Below are 23,737 nucleotides of genomic sequence, written 5' to 3' on the forward strand. Positions count from 1 at the left end.
GTGATATTAAATACACATTTCTATCAATCGTACACGTGTATCAATAGGTGATATTAAATACACATTTCTATCAATGGTACACATGTATCAATAGGTGATATTAAATACACATTTTTATCAATCGTACACGTGTATCAATAGGTGATATTAAATACACATTTCTATCAATGGTACACATGTATCAATAGGTGATATTAAATACACATTTCTATCAATGATACACGTGTATCAATAGGTGATATTAAATACACATTTCTATCAATGGTACACATGTATCAATAGGTGATATTAAATACACATTACTATCAATGGTACACGTGATATTAAATACACATTTCTATCAATGGTACACGTGTATCAATAGGTGATATTAAATACACATTTCTATCAATGGTACACATGTATCAATAGGTGATATTAAATACACATTTCTATCAATGGTACACATGTATCAATAGGTGATATTAAATACACATTTCTATCAATGGTACACATGTATCAATAGGTGATATTAAATACTCATTTCTATCAATGGTACACATGTATCAATAGGTGATATTAAATACACATTTCTATCAATCGTACACATGTATCAATAGGTGATATTAAATACACATTTCTATCAATGGTACACTTGTATCAATAGGTGATATTAAATACACATATCTATCAATGCTACACGTGTATCAATAGGTGATATTAAATACACATTTCTATCAATGGTACACGTGTATCAATAGGTGATATTAAATACACATTACTATCAATGCTACACGTGTTTCAATAGGTGATATTAAATACACATTTCTATCAATGCTACACATGTATCAATAGGTGATATTAAATACACATTACTATCAATGGTACACGTTGATCAATAGGTGATATTAAATACACATTACTATCAATGGTACACGTGTATCAATAGGTGATATTAAATACACATATCTATCAATGCTACACGTGTATCAATAGGTGATATTAAATACACATTTCTATCAATGGTACACATGTATCAATAGGTGATATTAAATACACATTTCTATCAATGCTACACGTGTATCAATAGGTGATATTAAATACACATTACTATCAATGGTACACGTGTATCAATAGGTGATATTAAATACACATTTCTATCAATGGTACACATGTATCAATAGGTGATATTAAATACACATTTCTATCAATGCTACACATGTATCAATAGGTGATATTAAATACACATTACTATCAATGGTACACGTGTACCAATAGGTGATATTAAATACACATTACTATCAATGGTACACATGTATCAATAGGTGATATTAAATACACATTTCTATCAATGCTACACGTGTATCAATAGGTGATATTAAATACACATTTCTTTCAATGGTACACATGTATCAATAGGTGATATTAAATACACATTACTATCATTGGTACACGTGTATTAATAGGTGATATTAAATACACATTTCTATCAATGGTACACGTGTATCAATAGGTGATATTAAATACACATTTCTATCAATGGTACACATGTATCAATAGGTGATATTAAATACACATTTCTATCAATGGTACACGTGTACCAATAGGTGATATTAAATACACATTTCTATCAATCGTACACGTGTATCAATAGGTGATATTAAATACACATTTCTATCAATCGTACACGTGTATCAATAGGTGATATTAAATACACATTACTATCAATGGTACACGTGTACCAATAGGTGATATTAAATACACATTTCTATCAATGGTACACGTGTATCAATAGGTGATATTAAATACACATTTCTATCAATGGTACACATGTATCAATAGGTGATATTAAATACACATTTTTATCAATCATACACGTGTATCAATAGATGATATTAAATACACATTTCTATCAATGGTACACATGTATCAATAGGTGATATTAAATACACATTTCTATCAATGATACACGTGTATCAATAGGTGATATTAAATACACATTTCTATCAATGGTACACATGTATCAATAGGTGATATTAAATACACATTACTATCAATGGTACACGTGATATTAAATACACATTTCTATCAATGGTACACGTGTATCAATAGGTGATATTAAATACACATTTCTATCAATGGTACACATGTATCAATAGGTGATATTAAATACACATTTCTATCAATGGTACACATGTATCAATAGGTGATATTAAATACACATTTCTATCAATGGTACACATGTATCAATAGGTGATATTAAATACACATTTCTCTCAATGGTACACGTGTATCAATAGGTGATATTAAATACACATTTCTATCAATGGTACACATGTATCAATAGGTGATATTAAATACACATTTCTATCAATGCTACACGTGTATCAATAGGTGATATTAAATACACATTACTATCAATGCTACACATGTATCAATAGGTGATATTAAATACACATTTCTATCAATGCTACACGTGTATCAATAGGTGATATTAAATACACATTACTATCAATGGTACACGTGTACCAATAGGTGATATTAAATACACATTTCTATCAATCGTACACATGTATCAATAGGTGATATTAAATACACATTTCTATCAATGGTACACGTGTATCAATAGGTGATATTAAATACACATTTCTATCAATGGTACACATGTATCAATAGGTGATATTAAATACACATTTCTATCAATGCTACACGTGTACCAATAGGTGATATTAAATACACATTTCTATCAATGGTACACATGTATCAATAGGTGATATTAAATACACATTTCTATCAATGGTACACGTGTATCAATAGGTGATATTAAATACACATTTCTATCAATGGTACACATGTATCAATAGGTGATATTAAATACACATTACTATCAATGATACACGTGTATCAATAGGTGATATTAAATACACATTTCTATCAATGCTACACGTGTATCAATAGGTGATATTTAATACACATTTCTATCAATCGTACACGTGTATCAATAGGTGATATTAAATACACATTACTATCAATGGTACACGTGTATTAATAGGTGATATTAAATACACATTTCTATCAATGGTACACGTGTATCAATAGGTGATATTAAATACACATTTCTATCAATGGTACACGTGTATCAATAGTTGATATTAAATACACATTTCTATCAATGGTACACATGTATCAATAGGTGATATTAAATACACATTTCTATCAATCGTACACGTGTATCAATAGGTGATATTAAATACACATTTCTATCAATGCTACACGTGTATCAATAGGTGATATTAAATACACATTTCTATCAATCATACACGTGTATCAATAGGTGATATTAAATACACATTTCTATCAATCGTACACGTGTATTAATAGGTGATATTAAATACACATTTCTATCAATGGTACACGTGTACCAATAGGTGATATTAAATACACATTTCTATCAATGATACACGTGTATCAATAGGTGATATTAAATACACATTTCTATCAATGGTACACATGTATCAATAGGTGATATTAAATACACATTTTTATCAATCGTACACGTGTATCAATAGGTGATATTAAATACACATTTCTATCAATGGTACACATGTATCAATAGGTGATATTAAATACACATTTCTATCAATGATACACGTGTATCAATAGGTGATATTAAATACACATTTCTATCAATGGTACACATGTATCAATAGGTGATATTAAATACACATTACTATCAATGGTACACGTGATATTAAATACACATTTCTATCAATGGTACATGTGTATCAATAGGTGATATTAAATACACATTTCTATCAATGGTACACATGTATCAATAGGTGATATTAAATACACATTTCTATCAATGGTACATATGTATCAATAGGTGATATTAAATACACATTTCTATCAATGCTACACATGTATCAATAGGTGATATTAAATACATATTTCTATCAATGGTACACATGTATCAATAGGTGATATTAAATACATATTTCTATCAATGCTACACGTGTTTCAATAGGTGATATTAAATACACATTTCTATCAATGCTACACATGTATCAATAGGTGATATTAAATACATATTACTATCAATGGTACACATGTATCAATAGGTGATATTAAATACACATTTCTATCAATCGTACACGTGTATCAATAGGTGATATTAAATACACATATCTATCAATGCTACACGTGTATCAATAGGTGATATTAAATACACATTACTATCAATGGTACACATGTATCAATAGGTGATATTAAATACACATTTCTATCAATGCTACACGTGTATCAATAGGTGATATTAAATACACATTACTATCAATGGTACACGTGTATCAATAGGTGTTATTAAATACACATTACTATCAATGGTACACGTGTACCAATAGGTGATATTAAATACACATTTCTATCAATGCTACACATGTATCAATAGGTGATATTAAATACACATTTCTATCAATGCTACACATGCATCAATAGGTGATATTAAATACACATTACGTAATGTATCACAGCGTGTCCATGGCAGATACAGAGACGATCTCATTCCAACAAGACAAAACACAAAACAGATGACAGGATCACAATGCAATAATGGATATAGACGTCAACAGAAATGACAAAATGATAATAACAATGAATATCGCAGTCGTCATTACTACCAGTACAGAAATGAAAGACAAAGAAACTATGACAACATGCATAATAATCAATATCGTGATGATGCATTATATGAAGGCCATAATAAAAAGTTTAACCAAAGAGACTTGTACCAACATGCCCCAAGGATGTATTGTTATGACAGATATGACGACAATCTACACTACAATTATGATTCTGAATATTATAAAGACAATAAACAAAGAAGAGATTATATGTATAATCACCAGTATGATGAGTACATGCAAATTATTATTTTTCCTTTTTTGTAGTAGTACAAAATTATAATATATTTTGTATACAAGAAACATGGCTTGGTAGTATTAGTAATAGTTTAGTATTAGATGTAGAAAATTATAGCCATTTCAGGTCAGATAGGATAAGAAAATCTAATAGGAGCAGAATAAATTCGGGATGTGTTGCACTGTTGTTTAAATCAACATTAAGAAATGGGTTACATGAAATTTCTTCTGACATTTTATAATTTTATGTGGTGCAAACTGGATAAAAGCTATTTTTCTCTGGACAAAGATATCTGAGTTGCATTTATATACCGCCAGAGAATTCTGTATACCATTTAGACCATGATTATTTTGGAACTTTAGAAAAAGATATTACAAGGTTTTCCCAGAAGGATTACATGTAGGTGATTATTATTGGTGATATGAACAGTCTAACAGGAAACCTTACTGACTTCGTACCATTTGATGGCAATGTGCATATTCCTGTTCCAACTACTTATACTTCAGATAATTTCAGTAAAAGACAAACGCAAGACAGTAAAATTAATAAGTTTGGTAAGCAGTTGATTGATCTTTGTATTGGTAATAATATGATAATTGTTAATGGGAGGACAGTTGGTGACCTAGTGGGAAATTATACATGTTATCATCCAGCTGGATCCAGTTTGGTTGATTATTGTGTATGTACTGAAAGCATGTATAAATACATACAGCATTTTAAAGTGAATGACTTAAACTACCTGTCAGATTACTGTTCAATTAAAATGGAATTGGCAATTAAGTGAGAAAGAAACAAACAATGAAATGATGGTTAGGTTAAACCCACTCCCTCCCCAATACATATGGAATGAAGACTCAAAAAATAACTTCAAAAATATAATAATTTATCCCATTTCCACTTCCTAGGCATTGGCAAATATTCAAATTTGTTGAGAAGATCAGTTGTTGCTAAGCCATAGTCTGCCATACTGTTACCATTCCAGTGATAACATGTAGTTTCCACAAATATCACCTGCTATGCTATGATTGGAATTCTCAAATTACAGTATTTACAAAGATTTCATAGTATATTCCAATTGCTGTTTGTGTTTTTATCCATGTTACAGCGGTTCAAATTAGTATCGATCATATGATTTTGAGGTAGTGGTACATGTCTTGTCAATTTGGATGAAATTATGGAATAAAGCAGTTCTTCCATTTATTTCTCCCATTATTAAAATAGAACCCTTTGAACCCATCTCACTAATTATTTTTTCTAACTGTTCAAAAAATGTGTCTGAGTTGGTGTTGGAATTTGCTGGTGGATTGTATACAAAACATATGTATATATCTGTGGGCGTATTGAAAAAAATGTTTTTGTAATTTACACCAAATCATATCTTCGTGCTCAGTATCAATTATTTGTATACCACTCCTTATTGAATTACGAATTAGAATTGTCAGCCCGCCTCGTTTTTGCTCTTTACGTACTATTGAATAGTCCCAGTATTTGTCAATGTTAACGTTTTTATTTTCATTGGTTAACCATGTTTCCCCTAAACCAATTATATCATGGTCTGTAAGATGATTGATAAAGTGTTTATCCTGTATTTTGTCTTTGTTTAAACCCTGTACATTCCAATATGAAATAGATATAGCTGTTTTTATTGTATTCTGTTTTAGTTTCCTTTTGTAAACGATTAAATACTGTTCAGTTTGAACCCATGGCTTTTGATTCCCAGTACATGAATGGGTTATGTGGTAAAAAATAATTTTGTAAATTTTGATTGTTATGTATTTCACATCTTTACTTTGATATCTGCTATGAATGAAATTGTAACTCATTCATTTCCCTCTATTAATCCCTAATTTTTGTCCTAGTCTATCTTTAATATTTCTTACTAATATGTAGCTGTTCCCAGTCTATTCAAATGAACATTATAATAAAGGTGCCTGTCTGGTACCATATAATGGTATGGTATGTGAATATTCCTCATGGTATGTGAATAACATAGACATGAACCCTTACCAGGCTATTGAACAAGAAATACAAAATTACAAAGAGAAAGGTGCAATAATGATACAAGGCGATTTTAATGCCAGAACTAAAAATTTAATTGACACAATAACAGATGATGAGGACAATTATACTCCAATGCCAGACAATTATATTTATGATAATGATATGAAAAAGAGAAACAATATGGACACAAGGAAAAATACATTTGGAGATCACCTTATACAACTATGTAAAAGTAATCAACTACATATATTGAATGATAGATATAATGGTGACATACTTGGTCACTTTACTTGTCATGCGGACAATGGAGGTGCCAGCACTGTTGATTACTTTCTAGCTTACAATAGATTAAGTAAATATATTTTGAACTTTAAAGTCAAAACATTAGTACCAGGAAGTGACCACTGTCCTATATCAACAACAATACAAATGCCAACATTTACAGAAACAGAGTTTAACATAAACAAAAACCTGCAATATCACCCAGGAAGCTATAAATGGACGAAGTCAGCAACAGATATTTACAAGATATTTTTAAAAACAAAAGAAGGTGAACAATTAATAAAGTCATTTACAGAAACTGATTTTACAAAAAAACATGTAAATGAGATAACCCCAAAATTTCAAAATTTATTAGAAAACATTGCCAAAAAATGTAACATAAAAAAGACAAAACACAGAAAAAACATTAAGAAAAGTAAAGTAAAATACACTGACTCAAACTGTATGAAAATGAAGAAACAACTAGAAACTCTTGCCAAGCACATACAACAGAGACCTTACGATGAAAACTTGAGAAAAGTATATCATGAAGAAAGAAAACTATTCAGAAAATATGTCAAAACACTTCAAAAGGAAAGATGGCAAATGATGAAACAAAAACTAGACAACCTAGATAATGAAGAAAATACAGTGAAATTTTGGGAGGTAATAAGACAATACACAAAGAGAAAACAAGACAGCATTGTGACTGAAATACCATACAATGATTGGATAAACCATTTCCAGAATATCAGTCAAAATACTAGTACTTCAGAAAAGAGACAATCAGAAATACAGAAACTATTAAGGCAATTAGAAAATATGAGTTTCCTAAATAATATGTTGAATGCTGAAATATCACTTAAAGAAATCAATGAAGCTTTGAAAAAGATAAAAGCAAGAAAATCAGTTGGAATTGATGGCATCCCATCTGAAATGCTAAAGCATAGTCATCCATTAATAGCAGAAGCATTACAAAAGATTTTTAATATCATTTTACAAAGGGGAGAATATCCAGATTGTTGGAACACAAATATAATCACACCAGTACATAAAAAGGAAGACAAATATGATCCGGCCAATTACAGAGGCATATCAACAAGTAACACAATTGGAAAATTATTGGCAATAATTTTAAATAAACGTATAACACAACATCTTGAAACCAGCAACATAATCCATAAAAACCAAGCCGGCTTTAGACGCAATCACAGAACAACTGATCATATACTGACATTACATACACTGATCAAAAAATACCAATCAAAAAACAAAAAGCTTTACACTTGCTTTATAGACTTAAAAAAATGTTTTGATAAAGTTTGGAGAGAGGGACTATTCATAAAATTATTACAAAACAACATATGTGGTGGTGCATATCGAGTCCTAAAACATATGTATATGAATATGCAATTCAAAATTAAATTAGATGACAAAGTGACCGAGAGCTTTAAAATGCAAGAAGGTGTCAAACAAGGGTGTCCATTAAGCCCAACATTATTTAACATTTTTATAAACGACTTGGTAGCCAACATTGATAACTGTACAATGAATAGTCCAAACCTAAGTAGTCAAAACATCTCTTCACTTCTATTCGCTGATGATATAGTTCTAACAGCTATTAACAAAGAAGACTTACAAAGGTCATTAGACACACTCTATGAATATACAAAACAATGGGGTCTACAGTTGAATATGAGAAAAACAAAAATTATGATTTTCACAAAAAATTGTCATAAATCAAAAAATACAGAATTCTCATATGGGCTAAACACGATTGAAAAAACAAACCAATTCACATATCTAGGAGTAACATTTAATACAAATGGGGCAATGAACATGACCATGGAAAGATTGGTAGATAAAGCAAAAAAAGCTGATGCAGCAATCAAACCAGTATTAACATCAAACAAGTTAAACATGCTTTTACAATTGAAATTATTTGAGGGCAACCAGACACCAATTTTAACTTATGCTGCAGAAATTTGGGGAATCAATAGCAGACCAGAGTACTGGGACAAAACGTGTACAGAAAAACACCATTTAATGTTCTGTAGACGATTATTAAATGTTAATAACAGAACAAATAACATTGGTAGTAGAATGGAAATTGGACGACTACCCTTACTAGCAAAAATACAACTGAATGCAATCATATACTACCAAAATAATATTAAGAATGGCCCAATCAGTCTAGTATATGATGCAATAAAAGATCAACAACAAAACAAATATAATGACACATGGTTAATGAATCTGCATAAAATAAAACAGCTGTATGATATTAAGAATTTAGAAACAATTAAAAAAGACCAGTTTAAACAAAAAGTGAATGAATATTACAATTATAAATGGAACCAAGATAATCAAAGACCAGATTCAAAACTAAGAACTTATACATTACTGAAGAAAAATATAAATACTGAACCATACATTAAAATCCTTGATAATAAAGAAAACATTGGTCTATTAGCAAAATTGAGACTAAGTGCCCATAAACTAAACATCGAGATGGGAAGGCACAAAAGACCAAAAATAAAAACAGAAGACAGAAAATGTACTAAATGCAACCTACTTGAGGATGAAATTCATTACATCACAAAATGTGAACTTTACACAGATGAAAGAGAGTTGTTATATTCACATTTTTCAAAGAAAATTAACAATTTTCAACACTGTACAAACAAAGAAAAATTCATTCATATATTGAATACAAACAACAAATATTTACTAACAGAGCTTATCAAATTTATAAAAACAGCAAATACCATTAGAGAAAACCACCTAATGGGTCATTATTTTTTTTTTTTTTACATTATTTCATGTAACTGTATTGTAGTAGATTTTAGATATCTAACTTGTTATGTTTATTTTAACACCTTTATTGCATTTCATAAACCAAAATAGATATGTAATTCATTCTATAAGGTTGTAATAAAGAACTATCTTATCTTATCTTATCTTATCTATAATGCTGTAGAAATATAAGGCCTTCTTTCTCACATAGATTTTTCACCAAAGTGTTAACATGTCTTGAAGTTTTCGAAAAGTATTGATTATTGCGTCTGGGTATAATAAATGAAATATATATTGTGGATTTAGGAAAACATTCTTTGGCCTTTTGTATTAAAGAGTGATAATCATTCATACATGTGTCACTGACTGATGAGCCACGATCAATATCATTTGTGCCTACATGAATTATGATATGTTCTATATCTGTATACTTTACATGAGATAAATATTGTTCTACTTCCACTATTTTACTACCTCGGAATGTTCTTACTTGAGTGTTTCCGTATACTTTGGATGGTTCAATATCTTTCAATATAGAGTCACCTACTATCAGAGTTTGAGTGGTTGTTGGTTTACTCTTCTTTCTTGGTGATTCCCACTGGTATTGGTATTCTTGTCTATGCTCTAATGACAAGGTGGAGTTTGAACTGGTATTGTTCAGTAGCGTAGCAAATGGGTTTGTTGACATTTTCTGTTGTAGACTGGTATTTTGTTGCAAATGCTACATATCACCCAATTTTTCTTCCAGTTTGTTGTTTTCTTTGATTACTGCTTCTATCTTAGTTCTATCTATCTGACAGTGATTGTTGTAACATTTTCTTTTCATTTTGTAGGGTGTGAATTTGTCCTTCATAATTCACATTTGATGTTATGATTTTATCCAATTTAGTTTGGTTCTGTTTTATTGTGTCCTGCAGTTTGTGTATTGATGTATCTATGTTCCTTAATTTCTCACTAATTTTTTTAGTAGACTGTGATGTTGACAATACTTTCATTGTCACAGTGAAATAGGACCCTCTTTCCATGCCACAAACTCCCCCAAATTGAACAAGCGAGGAAGATTGGAGTAGAATAGAATAGAATAGAATAGAATAGAATAGAATAGAATAGAATAGAATAGAATGGATTTATTCCACCAGAAAAAAGAGACAATTGTACAGGGAACTTTATCTGAATGAATATTAAATATATATATTATTCCTAGTGGGGACCAGAGAGGTAGTTCTAGCAGAACTAATCTAGTCCCTGGCCCCAAAACCATAGTCAACTGTTAAAATATACGTTGTTGTGAATAGTGATACACAAAAAATTATATTGTTAAGTTAAAAATAAATAAATAAATACATAATTAAGTAAGTAAAGAGACTACAAACTCTCATAATCAATAATAATGAAGAAAACAAAAATAGACAATACTAATACATATACTGCAATAACGCAAGTATTTATACATTAGTTAAGAGATATTTTTTTAATGCCGTTTTGAACGAGTTTCGTAAAGTTAATGTTTTTAACGAAGTTGGGAGCTCATTCCAATGTTTTACAAGAGAAAATGTCAGACTTTTCTTAGTTGAACTTAAATTAATTTGTGGTGTGGCAAGTTTCTCAGAGGTTACTGATCGTGTATGGTATGGATGTGATATTGATAAGGCGAAGTGATCCAGAGAGTGTGCATGGCGGCCATTTTTCAAATCGTATGCAAATAAACATGTATTGTACTTACCGGTACATAATTTATACACATCAAGAATGCCAAGTTGCAGGAAAAGTGGTGTGGTACTTGCTCGAAAATGAGAGAAAGAAATTAATCTGACAAACTTTTTTTGTAATTTAAAAATTGGATCAATATATGTGCTAAAAGTGTGTCCCCATATTTCTATACAATAAGCAATGTGTGGGAGAATCAACGAGTTGTAAAGTAATATCATAATGGATTTTGGTAAATAATGCCTCAGAGAGAGTCCATTTTGATTGAAGTCCCGCCACCACTGTAGATCGCGGTGGAAAGGCTGAGTTAATGTTAAATGTTGCTGGAGCTTAGTTACGGTAATTGAGAGATTGATCATGCGACGCAGGAATGTCCGACCTGCAGGAATGCATTTGCAGGCAAAGCTAAGTATGCCAATTAATGACAGCAGTTTGCGTTTTGTGCATGATGTTATCAAGGACCATTTTTCCAAAGTTTCTGTAATTTCACGTAACTTGTCGTCTGGCAAACGGAGTACCATTTTAGTGGTGTCTAATTCAATTCCTAGGAATGTGAGTATTGTTGAAGGACCCTCAAGTTTTTCTGGTGCAATGGTAACGCTGAGATCTTTACAAACAGATAACATTGTCTGTAAATTGTTATTGCAAATGTCAGAATTAGGTGGTCTTGCGATGAGGTAGTCGTCTAAGTAATGGAGAATGTTATTATTGTGAGATCGATTGCAAACAATCCAATTGATTGCCTCAGCAATCTGGTTGAAGAGAAAGGGTGCTGACCTAAGTCCAAATGGTAAGACACGATCGAAGAAATAGTATCCATTTCACTTGTAACCTAGGAGATGCCAATCTTCACGTCTGACAGGACACAAGCGTAATGTTGTATGTCAATTTTAGCAAGCTGGGTACCTGATCCAAATTGATTAATCATGCTGACAGCATCGTCGACTGTCGAGTTGTGGAGCGAGAAATCCTCTTTGCAAATGTTGTCATTGACGCTGTCAGAAATTGGTTGAGATAAATCCATTAGAATTTGATGACCCCCATTTTTTCTTTGGTCGCAACCCCAAGGAGTTGACAATGAAGTTGGGAAAAGGAGGTTGAATAAAGGACCTACCGCATGTCCTGCACCAATTTCTTTAATGATGGAGTCTGTAATGATTTGTGGATTCATGTTGGCTTCCTGAAAAACCCAAGTCTGCACGTCTTTGAAATGTCTAAAATAACGGATGCTTATAGATGGTTATGAAGTTCGCGTGTGAAAACCTCTTGATTGAGCGATGTTGTAGAAAAAAGGGAATCCACAAATTCAATAGGTTTTATCATTCCCGCAAAATGGCTGTGGTGTAGGTCCTTGTTGATTTGTTGAGTTGATTGCGGCACGAAAAAACTGGCTACCTTGTTTTCGATGGAATTGTGCAACGTGATTTCTGGAATAACAAACTCTGCATTGATGTCGGCAGCCATTTTGACATGGGTTGGAGCAGCACCCTCTATTGTAATCCCTGCAAGTTTGTTGTTGTCGTCGTCTGGTTTGTCGGGAATGCGTGTTTGGAGTCTGTCTGCTGGTCCATGTGTAGCATTGTCAGAATCGCACGGTCCTGTGTCTTCCACCTATAGGCCTCTACACGATACCGTGCGTGATCGCATAGGCTAATTGCGTATTTTAAGCAGTGAGATCTGATTGGGCGCACCTCGAAACAAGGAGGTACCAAATTATAAAACAAAATTCCACTTTCTTTTTTTGTTGCTATGAAGACATCCTTCCCACACAAAACTGCGTCGATTGCCTGTACCTGATGAGGCTTGAGGGCACCAACACCGAAAACTTTCACAATTTTATCATCACAAATATCACGATTCATGGGCACCGCCATTTTGTTTAAAATGAATAGCCAAAGAAGGACTTTAACACGCAAACTGATTGGCTACTGGGGGCGCTGTTTATTGACTGTTTATTGCTTCTTTTTTTTTATTATTATTTCATCTATTTTTTTTCAATTTTTCAATATTATTACCTACATATATATCAATAGTTGTAATTGTAGTTTTTTTTAAAACCATTGTCGTGCTTTAGACAGTGTAATTCTTGTAAAATTTGTATGTTTTATATATGTGTTTTAGCAGTTAGTGTAACCATTTTAATTCCTTCTGAGGATTTTTAAGTGTTTCAATAAACCAGATAGAATACGCATATTTGATGGTCGTTCTGCCACGGTTTGTATAGAGGATTGGCTGAATAAACTTAGACCTTGGCTAGCGAAGATGTGAAGGGATTAGAACGCTGTAAATGTCAAGCCTGGGTTGGGGTTGCCACTGTTTACTGATAGGTGTGTATTGAGGGGTGCCCCGATGTTTGGAAGAATGTTGTCTGGGTGGAATTCGAATAAATCTATGAACTTATCGCGAATGGCGAGAGCATTGAGCAGTTGATGAATCGACTTGTGGCATTTATAGGTGCATCGGAGGGACGACTGCAGGAGCAATGTTGCTGACTTGCCCTGTAGCATGTGCTTGTTGTGCCAATATGTGGGTTAGACAGCTGGTTGGTTGTACTGTGCGTAAATGTGTTGTTGTTGAGCAACTGGTTGGTGTGGTTGAATGACTGGTTGGTTTGCTGCAATGAGTTGTGGTTGAACAACTGGTTGATTTGCTGCAATGAGTTGTGGTTGAATGACTGGTTGATTTGCTGCAATGAGTTGTGGTTGAATGACTGGTTGATTTGCTGCAATGAATTGTGGTTGAATGACTGGCTGATTTGCTGCAATGAGTTGTGGTTGAATGACCGGTTCATTTGCTGCAATGAGTTGTGGTTGAATGACTGGTTGATTTGCTGCAATGAGGTGTGGTTGAATGACTGGTTGATTTGCTGCAATGAGTTGTGGTTGAATGACTGGTTGGTTTGCTGCAATGAATTGTGGTTGAATGACTGGCTGATTTGCTGCAATGAGTTGTGGTTGAATGACCGGTTCATTTGCTGCAATGAGTTGTGGTTGAATGACTGGTTGATTTGCTGCAATGAGTTGAGGTTGGATGACTGGTTGGTGTGCTGCAATGAGTTGTGGATGAGCGACTGATTGGTGTGCTGCAATGAGTTGTGGTTGAATGACTGGTTAGTGTGCTGCAATGAGTTGTGGATGAGCGACTGGTTGGTTTGCTGCAATGAGTTGTGGTTGAATGACTGGTTGATTTGCTGCAATGAGTTGTGGTTGAATGACTGGTTGATTTGCTGCAATGAGTTGTGGTTGAACGACTGATTGGTTTGCTGCAATGAGTTGTGGATGAGCGACTGGTTGGTTTGCTGCAATGAGTTGTGGTTGAATGACTGGTTGATTTGCTGCAATGAGTTGTGGTTGAATGACTGGTTGGTTTGCTGCAATGAGTTGTGGTTGAATGACTGGTTGATTTGCTGCAATGAGTTGTGGTTGAATGCCTTGTTAGTTTGCTGCAATGAGTTGTGGTTGAACGACTGGTTGATTTGCTGCAATGAGTTGTGGTTGAATGACTGGTTGATTTGCTGCAATGAGTTGTGGTTGAATGACTGGTTGGTTTGCTGCAATGAGTTGTGGATGAGCGACTGGTTGGTTTGCTGCAATGAGTTGTGGATGAGCGACTGGTTGGTTTGCTGCAATGAGTTGTGGTTGAATGACTGGTTGATTTGCTGCAATGAGTTGTGGATGAGTGACTGGTTGGTTTGCTGCAATGAGTTGTGGTTGAACGACTGGTTGATTTGCTGCAATGAGTTGTGGTTGAATGACTGGTTGGTTTGCTGCAATGAGTTGTGGTTGAACGACTGGTTGATTTGCTGCAATGAGTTGTGGTTGAATGACTGGTTTGTAGCGGACTAGTCATAGTGGCGGAGTTCAGTGTTGAGTTTTTGTCGGCGTTGGTTACTAGTTTTCGTGGCTGTACATTGTTTTTTGTTCAAAGTACGGGGTTGGTTGTTGGTCTTGAGAAAATCGTGCAGGATTTTTCTAGGATCGAGTTGGTCTTCATCGTTTCTTCTGTGCTGGCATGATGAATGAAGATGGTCAACTTAAAAAGTTTGAGGAAAAAATCTGTGATATGACTGATTGTAGTGTTTTACTACCTTATACTAAAATATATTTGGATATTTAGAGTACTAACAAATTCCCACTTCCGGTCCGGTTAGACTTAAAATACACCACGAATATTCACTTTTGAGATATAATTTTTGGTATGTGTTGGTTCTTGGATATTTCAGCTTCGTCGGCCTGTACTTCATTTACTAATTCGAACTTCCCAGACCTAAAAACATTAGGTAATCAAATTCACTGGAAGTTGACAATCCCTAATATTGCTAAATCGCCAGTTGTGAACTTTATCAGGATTCCTGTTTGAAGTTACACATCATTCTAGTAAGGACAAATATTGATATTTACTTTTTGTGCAGTTTATATAATAAAATATGAAATAATTTATATTTTATTTTTGTTAGTATATCTTTATTTATTAAAATATGTACACATTATATCTAATTACTCGGTATTGCCAAGCAAGTTTATCAAATTATAAACAAATATTTTCGTAAATAACACTGATCGCAATATACGCCTTTGAGAAGTCCATGTATTACTGATGGAATATTTTATATTGCTATTTTTTTCAATTTGAATTAGTCGTATTGCAATGCATTAGTAATAATGTAAATATATATATATATATACATTCCTTTATTTCATTGTTGACACTGAGTTATACATTTTGTTACGTACTACAATTTATCTATATTGGAAAACTGTTATGGGGATTATTAATTTCAATAAACAATATTCAACTATCCTTTGCAACACCAAAAAGATCATAATGGTAATGTTTATTGGTCCTTAAAACTAGAGGTATTAACAGAGCATGGGTCTTATTTTGGAACTCCTGCTAGGTTGCTATTCCCAGAATAGCGCAAGTTGTTAAAGAAACATAAAACTTTAATTCTCAACAAGGATGAAAGGACCAGTTACTGAGACAAAGTCCTACTTCCTGCGAAACCCACCAGATATGAAACCCACTCACCGCGAAGCTACTAGTCAACCATCAATAATATGTTTAATCACACCAGCCATAATTACACTTGTTTCTCCTTTGTTTATATTACTTCTGTTGCCCTTATACAAGAGTATAATGGTTGCCACTTAAAACAGTCACAGTAAACAAAGCTTGTCACAGTTCTTTTTACCAACTACAAAGGAAGGATTCAATGGTAGCACATACAGTAATAATAATAATAACAATAATAAAATATAATAATAATAAAAAAGAGAGTAAAAAAAAGATAATTTATAAAAAAGATGTATAGTAAAAAAAGAAAATAGTGTTTCTTTGTTATGAGGCAACTGGAAATCTTTCCCTTATATTAAAACACTGGTAAATACATTTACTTTATACCTCTTTTAATATTTGTCTATCTTTTAGTTTTAGTATGTTTATCAAAGAAATATAAGTATAAGAAATAGCATCTTACAATGTATTTACATGTATATGCACAATCAGACAATCAACTGTTTCTTCTTCCTTTTGGCAGTGTTGTCAAGTTCTGTATAAATATGCATACATCTGCCTAAATTTACAAAATTCCATTTTTCCAGTCCTATCCTTCATCTACAGACACACTGACGCAAATGTTCCCATTCGCAAACTTCTCACAGGTGCATCAAAATCAGATTATGATTGTTCTTGTTGAACCCATAAGTTGTCTTTGATAGGTTGTCTTCAATTCAATTGAAATTTGGCATACATCTAATATATGATGAGTAGATGTGCTGATTGGATTTTGGTGCAATTCCATGCATATTAATTAGCTAATTATTACATTAATTAATTTAAACTCAGTCGTCTTTGAAATTTCTGAACAAATATTTGACTTGGGTGAGTAGCCTAATTTGCATATTGCGATAACATATTCCGTCGCAAGAATACTGGTAATATTTCATTGGAAGGTCTGAAAATTTGTGAGTTTTAGTATATAATGATTTATAAAGTCATGATGGATGTTATTTGAGCAGATACAATGACTAAAAGCATCAAATGTATGCGTTTTTCAGTATGGCGAGTACGCATACGTACAAGAGTGACGCAGCCATTTTTTCAGTTTGACGAAAAAGCAGGACCCTTTCTGATTTTCATAAACCAAATTCAATTTCACTTTGTGCGTCATATTCATCAATAGACAAAATCGAAGGCAGAATCCCGTACAACTTTCTGCAAATCTTGATTCAAATGTGTTGGTTACATGTACAGTATTCTCCTCTGGCCTTTCAAGCACCACGGGCATGCGTCGCTTAGACAAATAGCTTTTGTTTCGCCCATGATTCTTGAAATCTGATCTGCGATGCTTAAGTTGTTGTATTGTTTACAAGTGTCAGCCTCGTCTTGCACATCTTTAAAACAATAACATGCATTGATCGAAAGCTAATTCTGCCTTTGTTAGCCTTACAAAAACAGTGATAAAACTGAAGTCTACAAGAAGTCTTTCGAGAGAGCGGGCCTGCAAAGTAATAATTTGCCCATTGCATCGAGAAGATCTTTCCCGATTTGCTGCACTGCGGTTTCTCGGCTGTTTACAGATGGATTTTGTTCAATCGTGGTATATACGTTGGACATTATAGGACCTTGATGCACATCATTTTGTTTTTCAGATAAAATTCAAAATGGCCAACTGGCGGCCATTTTGTTTCAATGAATGAGGTTCTAGTGCCATATCTCTGACTTGCTTTGACTAATTATGTTCAAATTTTAAATATTCATTATAAATCATGTCATAGATACACAGATATATTGGTTTGGAGATTCTATTAAAAATGGCCGAATTTATTTTTCAGATTGGATTCAAAAAGGCTGACTGGCGGCCATTTTGTTTTAATGGTTGGGATTCCAGAGCCATATCTCTTAAATGCTTTGACTGATTATATATTCAAATTTTATACATTCGTTATACATCATGTTATATATATATACATGTATTCAAAATGGCTGATTTTGAATGCTGTTCCACAGCAATATCTCTCAATATGGACAAGTACTTGTTTGACGATCAGATACAAATGTCAATCATTTTAATGTTAAAAAATCATATTTCTGACATGGTTATATTTCAGCTATATTACTATAAACAAGACTATATATCCTAAATTTGATAGCATGGACTGTGCCATGCATGGCTTGTTACTACTCCATCGCCGGTTACACTAATTACCAAGAATTAAAATAGTGAAATTATGTCGCATTGGGAAAAAAAACGTAAATAAATCGAAAAAAAACGGCCGAAGAAGAAAAAACAAACCCTGACCTCTGGAAATACCTCATTCATAGAGTGCTTCATTAGCGAGGAATGCCACTGAAGTGACTGATGCATGCTGGGTTACAAGGGGATTCAATTGAGGTAATAAAGATGGTGATGCAAAGTGCATGCCGTTGTAGAAAAAAAATGTCATTATTGATTTATTAAATTTCTAAGTCATATTTTGATAACCCACAATCTGGCAGACTATACAAATTTAAGCAAAAAATGTTTTTCCTCACGTCATATGAACTGACTGTACTTGTTGTACACAAAATAATGATGAACCAGTTACCTCCATGGATAACAATATATTCATAACAGTACAAATTTCAAACTGTATTTGAGTTGATGCACACATAAAATACAATGAAGTGATATAAAAATGATAAAAAATATATGAGCTATAAAAATATCTCTGTTTTAGTTTCTGTATCACTAATTATTATGCAAATAAATTATGCAAATTAGATGTGTTGTCATGCAAATGCCATGATGCTTGGCATGGAGTCTGGGGAGAACACTGATGAGTAATAAAAATACTGGGCACAAATGTAGTTACGTTTGTTAAAATCTGAGCGAATCCGATGGAATCACAGGTGTTCGTTAGACCTGGGATCGCCGGTTTTCTGCCAAAGTATAAGAAAATCATTCCTATTTGCAAATTGATTGTAATAAGAGAACCAGTGAGATATTTAAGAGCCACATTTTAAAATGAAAATCCATACTTTACCATTATTTACGGATCGCTGCCAATATCCCCAACATTGCGCTCGGAAAACCTCAAAAGCTAACACTTACGTGACAACTGCTGCAATAAAAACCAACCGTGTCACAAATATCACAAAATACTCTTAACCCACATCTCTGGAAAAATTAACTTGAAATAAATAAATTTTATGTTTTTCCATAAAAAAAATTGACGAGAGTACCAATGTCTTCATACGAGCAGCTGTTTTTACAGTGATAGAGTCCTCACATGTTCAATATTTGATGTTCTTAATCAGAACTGGAACTGCATAGTTAACAAATATTTTTGAAGTTAATTTAATGAAATAGCTGATCCTTTACCATAATCTTCGTGGTTTCAGAAAAGTCATTTCAAATTTTTACATTTTATAAAAAATAATTATTTTAAATAATTTTAAAACTGCTGTTTATATAATCAGAATGATTGTCTTGATGTTACCAAAGTCAACCAAGAATTGTGTTCTAAAGTGGTTGTCAATCAATTGACTTAGTTGTGTTGATTAGAATCCGATTGGTCTGTGCAGCTCATCCTGGAAATTATTAAATCCAGTTGTCTCAATTAGGGTTTGAATGAAATGAATTTTTGAATTCATTTTTTCGAAACCATTAAGCCAAGACCCATTAAATTAAATTTACTTCAAATTAAAGTTGTATTTCTTTGAAATTAGGATATTGTAATGAATTATAGTTTTGCCATTGTAACTCCAATAAAAGTCTGCTCCAATTAAAATGTCAACATTGAAAGTTTCATCCTTAGGAACATATAGATATGACAGTAGTAATATATAGATATCAGGAGTCAACAAAGCATGTAAATATTTCATCATTCATGTCTTGTATTTGTTTTTACACCAGTATTTGTGTTTTCAAATCTGATAAATCCAATAGTTCAGCCCTGTTACAGCCATTTTAAGAATTATCAGGACAGTCAATTAGTAAGATTGCTTGCAAACAATGTGACTTTTGATAGCAATGTTTGACTGGGCTTACTTTTATAGCTTTCCATGGAACAAAATGTTGAGTTTATACTAATTTTATGAATTGATACCCCTCCCCCATGCACCTGGTCTAATCAAATTCAAACTGTATGCATACATCACACATATCCATGTCATTTTGTTTCATAATCTGATTCAAGATCAGATGGATGAATGGCAGCCATTTTTATGCTAAAAATTCACTAAAATCAAGCATTTTTGCTATTCCACCACTAGATTTTGGATTATTAGCATATTTAATTAAAACTAATTGTAAACTATAATTGAACATTATGAGAACTTGATGCACTACATTTTGTTTTTAAGATCAGATTAAAAATGACTAACTAGCGTTTAATTAAATATTAAATGCATTTCCAGAACCATCTCTCTTACACGCCTTGACTGATTATGTTAAACTCGCATAGCCTATGTAATGCAATAACCCTTCTCAGTTTCCAAGGTCGGGGGGGGCATAGTTCAGTTAAGCATTCAGTAGACCTAGATTATGTTAAAACAAGCCTATGCTAACTTGACCCAAATTAAATGCCTGTATGTATCCTACTCTGGTCCACAAATGCCAGGGATTGTGCATATCTCCAATATTCTACCCATCCTTCTCAATTATTTTTTATTTGCAGTAAATATTTTAGTGTTGTGTATTTGTACATCTACATAAATTTATATTTTTTCTCAGCACTATTATTTGGGACTGTAGGCGCTGTCTCGATCTCACCATTGGACTGTAGGTGGCGCTGTATAGATCTCACCATTGAATTGTAGGTGGCGCTGTCCAGATTTCACCATTCCATATGAATAAATTGATGAAAAAAGCTGTTATCTGTATTATCATTACATCTACACTATCAGTGTTATTTCTATTTTTGACTGATTCAGGTGAGTTAACAGCACTACAGATTATGCAGTTCTAGAATATATATCCACAGAACATATAATCCTAGAATAAATCCACAGAACACATAATCCCACTGTTGTGTTGGCCTGTGCTGTTCTTCACATGTTGCAGTGGTTTTACTGAAAATTACCTCACACAATTTGAAAGTGAACCACAGGAATTCAAGGGTGATACAAAATATTAACTGTAAACTTTTAGGGTATATGAAGATTTTCTCCCTAATGTGACAATTATTCACTTCGGCAAGGAGATAAATCTTTATGTACCTCTCACTTGTGCTTGATAATTGCTTATTATATATTTTCTGGTAATATTATTGATTGATAATAATTATTATTATACATCTGTCACCGTATCGCCATAAGCTACAGCGTGCCATAGTTTTGCTGTATTTTACGGGTTTTTTCATCCTACCAAATTAGGAAATGCGAATTCCAAATATGGAATGGAATGATAATAATAATAAAAACAAATATGGCTGCCACCAGAGTTTGACCGGATTCAACACAAAAAAGTCCGCTGATTTTAAACTTTTAAACTTGTTGGATTTCGGCATTCCCATGTTATATCCTTGGAAGGAAAAGATGTATAATAATAAGGTCATTACAAGAATACCTCAAAGTATACACTTAGACAGTACGCTGTTGCATTAACTCTGCTGCGTGTTGGTGTGTGTCGGTAGCTGTACTGTCTTTGTGCATACTTTGAGGTATCCTCGTAATAACCTAATTATATTTATAATATCAATGGCTTTATTTTATGGATAATGTTTTATCTCATTGAATTGTGATTCACAATTTGTCCTTATATTGTCTGAACTTAATCTCTCTGCAGATGACAAAAGCAAAACTATTAAGAAATTAAACAATATCATTAATGCAGATCCTGGAATTGGGCGAATTTTTCCAAATTTGAATAAGAAGTGCAAACATTTATTGATGATCAGGGAACAAGGCAATGCATTATGGGAAATATGTCGTGACCTTACTGAGGGTATTACCCTGGATAGTCCCTGGGCAGGTGATTGTGTAGGCTTTACAATCAGGTATGTATTCGACACACTGTGTGTTTATGCAGTCAGTCTGGTAGAAGTCCACCACCATTCCATTTATGGTCATTTATATGATGAGTTTTGTGTGCAGGCCTATAATTATCATTTTATTTTGTATATTTCTTGCAAACAGTCCAATCTTTACAACTTTATGTGGACATGTCAGCACATAAAGTTCAAATATTTGAGTCTTTAAAAGTGGCAATAGCTTAAATATAACCACATAAAAATGGCCAAATTTTGCAGAAATATTGTTTTAGACACGATTGCATGTGCAAAGTGTCCCTATACAAGGCTAATGTAATATTAGAGTCCCCGGTCTGGGAATTCTTGGCAGTCTATTGTCCCAGGGCTGGTTGCAGGTAAATAGACCATTCACACCTTGGACAGCTGAGCATACACAAACTTAAACATAGCAATCAAAAACTGCGAACAGATCAGCACATATTACCGTGATTTATCAAAATACAAACATCTGAGAGAAAAACTTACCACATCAACAAAAAGTAAATGTACATAAAAAATTCTCTATTTTCTTACTATAAATAGACCAACCCACTGACCATGCATTGAGTAAGTTTAGTAAATCAAAAACAAAATCCGGGCAAAAAAAAGTCTTCCTACTCAATTCCTGGCAGTGCTAAAGAATTGATACTGCAGGATGTTATTCTTAGAGACATGTCACCAGCATTGTAAACTACATTCCAAATATATGCTTGGAAACAAAAATAATGACACGAAAATTCGAATGGCAATGAAGCAGCTGTATATTATACAGTAGATAATATATTAAAACAAGCACAATAAACAATGACAACTAGATTTAAGCAATCTTTTAAAGGATAAAACATTGATCTTTCTGAAACAAATGATGAATAGAAGGGGCCAACCGATCAACAAGTGTTCCAAGTTGCGGCCCTTGACAGAGTACTTCAAATTTAAGTGTGATATTCATAAATAATATGTCAATATGCTACTATAGAAAGACTTACCGGCTAAAGAATTGTGTTGAGCTTCTAAATCTATATAAAGTATCAAAATTTTTGGTTGTAAAAACTAGAATATGCAGGGAACAATGAATCTATTGT

General features: G+C 32.8%; 1 protein-coding gene across 2 annotated transcripts in view; it reads left to right on the plus strand.

The window, feature by feature from the left end:
• LOC144354722 (uncharacterized) overlaps positions 1-23,737 on the plus strand; it is a 43,562-nt gene that overhangs the window by 6,113 nt on the left and 13,712 nt on the right. For both annotated transcript variants that reach the window (XM_085502580.1, XM_085502581.1), the window contains exons 2-3: positions 21,380-21,579; positions 22,433-22,643. In XM_085502580.1, the coding sequence (XP_085358706.1) occupies positions 21,495-21,579; positions 22,433-22,643 (296 nt within the window). In that variant the 5' untranslated portion in view covers positions 21,380-21,494. The remainder of the gene's footprint in view (positions 1-21,379; positions 21,580-22,432; positions 22,644-23,737) is intronic.

The sequence above is a fragment of the Saccoglossus kowalevskii genome, chromosome 8, assembly GCF_978046115.1.
Source record: "Saccoglossus kowalevskii chromosome 8, keSacKowa6.1, whole genome shotgun sequence".
Lineage (NCBI taxonomy): Eukaryota > Metazoa > Hemichordata > Enteropneusta > Harrimaniidae > Saccoglossus > Saccoglossus kowalevskii.